Consider the following 7,079-nt stretch of genomic DNA (forward strand, 5'->3'; position numbering starts at 1 on the left):
TACCACCAAAAGAAAGCTCTATTTGTGGGAAAAAAGGACGTTAATTTTGTTTGGGAGCCACGTCGCACGACCGCGCAATTGTCAGTTAAAGCGACGCAGTGCCGAATCGCAAAAAGTGGTCTGGTCTTTGACCAGCAAATTGGTCCGGTCTGAAAGTGGTTAACCTAGCCTCCAGCCTCCTTCAGAGAAGCCAGCCTTGGGCACGGCCTTCTCCTGAAGAGTCCTCCGCTCCCTCTGGGGTTTTCCAGTTTCTGAGCCTCTCCCTTCAGATGAGACAGCACCGGACCACCTTTGGATCAATAGGCCCCGAACTCCATTCAGGCCTGTCCCTGCAGTTACGTCTCCTCGGGCTAGCCAGCCCCGAGACTTGGAATGCATGGTTCCGCACCCCAGGCCAGGAGGGTAATGGGGCTGGGTCAGGAGGACCACCCGAACCGAACAGGCAGAAAATCTCCTCCGGAACAGACCCCGAGACACGTGATGTCGGTACCTTAACCACTTAAGCCCCGGACCATTTTGCTGGTCAAAGACCAGACCACTTTTTGCAATTTGGCACTGCGTCGCTTTAACTGACAATTGCGCAGTCGTGCGACGTGGCTCCCAAACAAAATTGGCGTACTTTTTTTCCCCACAAATAGAACTTTCTTTTGGTGGTATTTGATCACCCCAGTGGTTTTTATTTTTTGCGCTATAAACAAAAATAGAGCGACAATTTTGAAAAAAACACATTATTTTTTACTTTTTGTTATAATAAATATCCCCTAAAGATATATAAAAAAACATTTTTTTCCCTCAGTTTAGTCCGATACATATTCTTTTACATATTCTTGGTAAAAAAAATCACAATAAGCGATTTTTGATTGGTTTGCGCAAAAGTTATAGCGTTTACAAAATAGGGGATAGTTTTATGGCATTTTAATTAATAATTTTTTTTTTTTACTAGTAATGGTGATTTTTATTGTGACTGCGACATTATGGCGGACACATAGGACATTTTTAAAACATTTTTGGTCCCACATTTTTGGGACCATTGTCATTTATACAGCAATCACTGCTATATAAATGCAGTGATTCCTGTGTAAATGACACGGGCAGTGAAGGGGTTATCCAGTGGGTGGCAGTGTAGGGGTTAAGTGTTCCTAGGGGTGTGTTAGTAACTGTGGGGGGCTGGGCTTTCATTTAGTGAACACTGATCTCTGCTCCAATCACATTCTAGGCAGAATGGGGAACAACAGCATTTCTCCGTTCAGCCGCCCCGTGAGACGATCGCGGGTATGACCCGCGACCGGACTCACGGGGGTCCTCGCTGGCGGCGCGCTCGCGATGGCAGGGCGGCAATAAAGATTGGACGTACCTGTACGCCAATATGCCTGCCTGTGCCATTCTGCCGACGTACATCGGCGTGCGCCGGTCGGGAACCGGTTAAATACCACTCCCCAGCATGCACAGCAGGAGAACACTCCCACCGGGCTGGTTCCCGAGGGAATCAGTGGCATTCAATACACCCAGCTAGACTGCACTTCTAACCTTGCCGGGAGTGACAGCGAAGCCTGTGGTCAAGGAGAACCCAGTGCAACCCAGCTGGACTGGTAACGAAACCAGAAATTTCGAAAATTAGCCCCAAACCCAACTGTGGTTTCAGGAAAATTTACATTGAAAAAACGATAGCGCCTGCTCGTCAGGAGCCAGCGCTACAGTAATACTAGATCATTTAGAGGTTTGTAAGTAATTTCTGGCACCTGCACAGATAAATAATTAGTTCAAAGTTTAATTATTCATTTGGGACATACAACCCCAAGGTATTAGCCATTCTTGTTTTAATACAGCTACATAAAACAAAATATCGCTTTAAAACAGCCCATTGATCTTTGAGGCATGCCATATTCCTGAAAGTTGCTTACCTTTTTGGTTTGTTAACATTTACATTAAATGAATATGTTTTCATAATGATGTAATTGGAATTGTTCATTATTTAATATGTGATGTTACATTATGCCATTTAATATAAAGAATTTATTGGCTAGAGGGTTGATAATCTGCTATTGCATTATAGTTTTTTTTCTTTCTATGCATTGAAAAGGTCATACCCCTTAGTAATAAATATAGTAGCAAAATTGTTTTTTTTTTTCCCTTGTAATCAGTTGTTTGTGATTGTCTACTACTGAATGCTTACGTCTTTCATTTTTTATGGTTTTTTTTTATCGGTGTCAGTTAGTGTTTTTTTTGGTGGAAGGTTATGGTAGCAGCAAGAAATATACAGCTCAGTTTAAATTATTTTTTTATTTTTTACTATTTTAGGCCAGTTTTCCTTTAATAATATTAAACTGTCAGGAGATATCCTTTACCATTCATCACCAAATGAAAGCCCAATTTATCCTGAAAAATACCAGGTATAATCTACCTTGATGCACAAAGTAGATGTGATGATATATACGGTTTTACTAGTCAAAGTTGTAAAATTGTGCTTAGGCATTAAGATTTGTTTTACCCGTAGGCAGGAAGCGGTTAAATAGCAAGGCTAGGCCTAAACTTACAAGAGACAAAGAGAACAGACTGGGGCATTAGTACATGAATTAAGATACTGGTTTTGGTGCACACTGATCTTACAGTTTTATTTTCTTGCAAATAATGCAACAGTGTTCTGTGACAAAGGGCTGTACATAATAAATTGAATTATTAATTTGGGACATACAACCCCAAGGTATTAGCTATTCTTGTTTTAATGCAGCTACATAAAACAAAATATTGCTTTAAAACAGCTCCTTGATCTTTGAGGCATTCCATATTCCTGAAAGTTGCTTATCTTTTTGGTTTGTTAACATTTTCATTAAATTAATATGTTATCATAATGATGTAATTTGAATTGTTCATCATTTAATATGTGATGTTACATGCCAATTTAGTATAAAGAATTTATTGGCTAGAGGGTTGATAATCTGCTATTGCATTATAGGTATACCCCTATCAGTTAAAGTAGCACAGTTCCGAATAGCAAAAAATAGCCTGGTCATGAAGGGGGTAAAAACTTCCGGAGGTCACGTGGTTATATTTTAAAGTGCGGCGGAAACTTTTGATGCTACATGAATCCTGTATAATAATAATAATAATAATAATAATAATAATAACATTAATAATTCACATCAGACACTGTGGCCTGCAATATAGTTTTGAAATTTTGCTTCACCGATGATAGAGTACACATGTATGAGTGACTGTGGTTGGACAGGGGAGATTTAAAACAAAAAAACGAGGGGTGCCAATTGGGAGATCATGGCAGTCACAGTCTTGAGACACAAAGCACTCAGCAGGAGACCTGGGCAAATGTAGCCCCTTAACAGAAGTTTGTGCATATACTGTATGTACAAACTAGACTGATTTACTAAAGTCTGAGATGAAGTGAATCTTGGTCTTCTCTACATTAACCACATAAGCTCCAGAAGGTTTTGCCCCCTTCATGTTCAGGGCATTTTTTGCTATTCAGCACTGTGCTACATTAATTGGCAATTGCACGGTCATGCAACACTGTACGCAAATTACATTTTTATCATTTTTTTCACACAAATAGAGATTTCTTTTTCATCACCACTGGATTTATTTTTTGTGATATAAATGAAAAAATACTACACATTAAAAAAAAGGATATTTTCTACATTCTGTCTTTAAACATATTCAATAAAATCAAATTTTCTCATGAATTTGGGCCAAAATGTATTTTGCTACAATTCTGTGGTAAAAAAATCCCAACCAGTGTATAATATTTAGTCTGTAGAAAAGCTATAGCATTCCCAAACTACTGTATGGTATACACAGTATATTTGAAAAATTATTCATCCTGATGTACTGTTTCTTGATGCCCTTAAAATGCCAGGACAGTACAAATACAGCCCAAATTACCCCTTTTTTTGGAAAGTAGACAATCCAAGGTATTTAGTAAGAGACATGCCAAGTTTTTGGAAGTTGCCTTTTTTTGTCACAATTTTTTTGGTAAATGATTAAATTAACCACTTAACGACCGTCCATATACTGCGGCAGGGTGGCCGTTCTGCGCTGGTTTACGTACCTGGTCACACAACTGGGTGGGCTCAGGGCACCATTCTCTGCTCCCCCGAGTCCATCCTTTTTTAAGGCATTAGAGCCTCCGGCTCTAATCGCATGCTTCAAAAAACAAAACAACAACCCAGTTGAAATCCATGCATCCAGCGCACTGCATGTAGATTAGGGGCCGGGTACATGGATTAGGGGAGAAGCGCCTCTGCGTCCTGTATGGATGGGCCGCCACTGTGTATATCACAGAATGGGTAGGCTGGGTCTAAAAAGCCCGGGAACAGAAAAAAACAAATTTACCCCCTTTCCCAGCATGGGCAGAAGTCTGCCTAGCTGCCTAATGTAGGCAACCTGCCTACACGCAGCATGGCCGACAGGTATTGCAAATTGCAAAAAAACAGAAGGTTTCTATAAAACAGTATGTTAATTACAGGTTAATTTGGTGATTACCAGCCAAAAATCTATTAGAGGCACTGTGACAGACCCAACTAACTGAGCTCTTGTCCATGCTCTGCCCAGAAGAAGCAGATAAAGACCCCAGTCTCTTCATGAGCCATAATTAGTGGGTAGGAGGCTTGCCCCTAGTCCCCTCCAAAAGCACCTGTCACGGTTGGGTCTGTCACAGGCACCAAAAAGTATTAAGGAAGCAAAATCTTTGTTGTCCGGTGTAATAAATATTATTTTTTAACTTTTTACTTTACAGAATGGATTGGAAAAATGACACAATCATCAAAGAATTTATCCTTCTTGGACTCTCCAGTAATCCCAATATACAAACCATGCTTTTTGCAATAGTCTTGATCATGTACCTGATCCTTTTAATTGCAAATTCTCTTATTATCTTGGCTACAATCACTGACAGAACTCTTCACACTCCAATGTATTTTTTTCTCACTTATCTATCTATCTTGGACATATGCTACTCATCTTCACTTATACCGCGGATGCTGAGAGATATGTTGTCAGTCAAAAAGAATATTTTGCTTGGAGAATGTGGTACACAAATGTACGTGGCTCTTTCGTTGGGGGAAACAGAATGTATTCTTTTAGCCATAATGGCCTATGACCGCTATATAGCAATTTGTTACCCTTTACACTATTCTACAATCATCAACAGATCCTTGTGTATAAAGATAGCTGCAGGAGCATTGGTTTGTGCATTTCTCCTATCTAGTGTTCCTGTAGCCTTAGCATTAAATGGGGATCTTTGTGGAAATAATGTAATTAACCATTTTTTGTGTGAACTACCAAGAGTCTTATCGTTGGGATGTGGAAATGCTAAAATAGTTGAACTTGTGATTTTTGTTAATGGTATCATTGTTTTAATTGCACCTATTAGTTTTATCATCACTACCTATATTAAAATATTTAGAGCCATTTTTAGAATAAGCTTTTCTGCAGGACAAAGAAAGGCCCTTTCCACCTGTGGCTCTCATATAACTGTTGTTACCATGTTCTACGGCTCAGCTATGGCCACTTATATGAAACTTCAATCCGAGGTATCTCCTGAGATAATTAAACTTTTTGCTGTCTTTTATGCAATAATTATACCAATGTTGAACCCATTGATTTATACACTACGAAATAAGGATGTTAAATCATCTCTAAAAAAGGTTTTGTGCAATTTTGTATAGCAGTGCTGGGACAAGGTCATCCAGGGCTCAGGGTGAAGGTGGCAAACTGTGCCTCCCCACCTTTTTGAAGAGGGGATGGGGCTAATAGAGGCATGCGCTCAGCAATGTATCTGATGTTTTTGGTATCGGCTGAAATAATACCAATGTTTGTGGTAGTGACAAAGAAGAGGCTAACAGTGGCAAAGGAAAAAATGTCCTAGCATCAACGGTGTCACTAAAAGGAAAAATGTCTACATTGTTGGAGTAATTGGTGGTGAGGTCACTAGAAGGAAATATGTCCCTGTGTTGGTGGGGTCACTGGAAGGAAAAATGTCCCTGTGTTGGTGGAGTAACTGGAAAAAATGTCTCTGTGTTAATGGAGTCACTGTAAGAAAAAAATGTCCCTGTTTTGGTGGTGTCACTAGAAGGAAAAATGTCCCTGTGTTGGTGATGTCAATGGAAGGAAAAATGTCCCTGTGTTGGTGATGTCAATGGAAGGAAAAATGTCTCTGTGTTGGTGGTGTCAATAGGAGGAAAGAGGTCCCTGATTTGGTCATGTCAATGGAAAGAAAAAGCTCCCTGTATTGGTGGTGTCAGTGGAAGGTAAAAGGTCCCTGTGTTGGTGGTGTCAATGGAAGGAAAAAAGTTCCTGTATTGATGATGTCAAATGAATGAAAAAAGTGCATTGAACTAAAGAAGAGATCTGGGGGTGGGGGCTTTGGGGGGGGGGGGGAGTGATGGGGCTCTAAGGAAGGGAGGAGGCTAAAGGACTCTTGGAGAGTTCTGAGGAGAAGAGGGGATGTCTAGGACAGAGTTGCCCCATCCCCACTGTGCACTCACAATACTGACCTTGTCATATGTCACATGTCAAGAGAAGACAGGAAGAGGAGCAGTCTGCCTTCATTTCCCTAAAATACTGTCAGAAACCATCAATCAGACCAAGACAGAAGTACAATTAAATCACACTTTTTTATTAGATAAAAATAAAAAGGTAAATAGAGAAAGCGTAGTCAAAGCATAGCCAGAGTCCAGTAACCGGATCAAGTAGTCAGCCAGTCCAGAGTTCAATAACCAGATCGGGTAATCAGCCAGGCCAGAAGTCAGGGATCCAAGTAGAGCAACAGCAAGCAGGATAAGGAGCCAGAAGGGATGTCAGCAATCCAGTCTTTGAACAGAACCGCAGGAGATGTTTTTTTGTGATGTGACCAAGGCGAAGGCAGATATGAAGTGAGCTGTACAGCTTTAAGTAGGCAGGTCAGACGAGCTGGATAAGGAACAGCTGGTAACTGTGGAGAGAGAGGGGAGCTGGCAATTAGCTGACAACTGAGCAGCCAGCCCAGAGAAGGAAGGGTTAAGCCAGCCCTGACAAATACTGGATAAACCCTCTGCACACTATACCCTTTCTAGCAAACTTTTCAATAA

The 7,079-nt window shown here is 40.6% G+C and overlaps 1 protein-coding gene across 1 annotated transcript; it reads left to right on the forward strand.

The window, feature by feature from the left end:
* The first annotated feature begins 1,861 nt into the window (after window positions 1-1,861).
* LOC143942424 (olfactory receptor 2B8-like) lies at window positions 1,862-6,360 on the forward strand. The gene is made up of 2 exons (XM_077463721.1): window positions 1,862-1,908; window positions 4,748-6,360. The coding sequence occupies exon 2, from the start codon at window positions 4,749-4,751 to the stop codon at window positions 5,676-5,678; it is 930 nt and encodes a 309-aa protein (XP_077319847.1). The 5' UTR covers window positions 1,862-1,908; window position 4,748; the 3' UTR covers window positions 5,679-6,360.
* Window positions 6,361-7,079: the final 719 nt, after the last annotated feature.

This window comes from Lithobates pipiens, unplaced genomic scaffold (assembly GCF_037356315.1).
Source record: "Lithobates pipiens isolate NorthernLeopardFrog02 unplaced genomic scaffold, aLitPip1_a1.2 Scaffold_10, whole genome shotgun sequence".
NCBI lineage: Eukaryota > Metazoa > Chordata > Amphibia > Anura > Ranidae > Lithobates > Lithobates pipiens.

Coding starts and splice junctions, on each gene's coding strand:
- LOC143942424 (XM_077463721.1), top strand. CDS start 4,749: ATGGATTGGAAAAATGACACAATCATCAAAGAATTTATCCTTCTTGGA.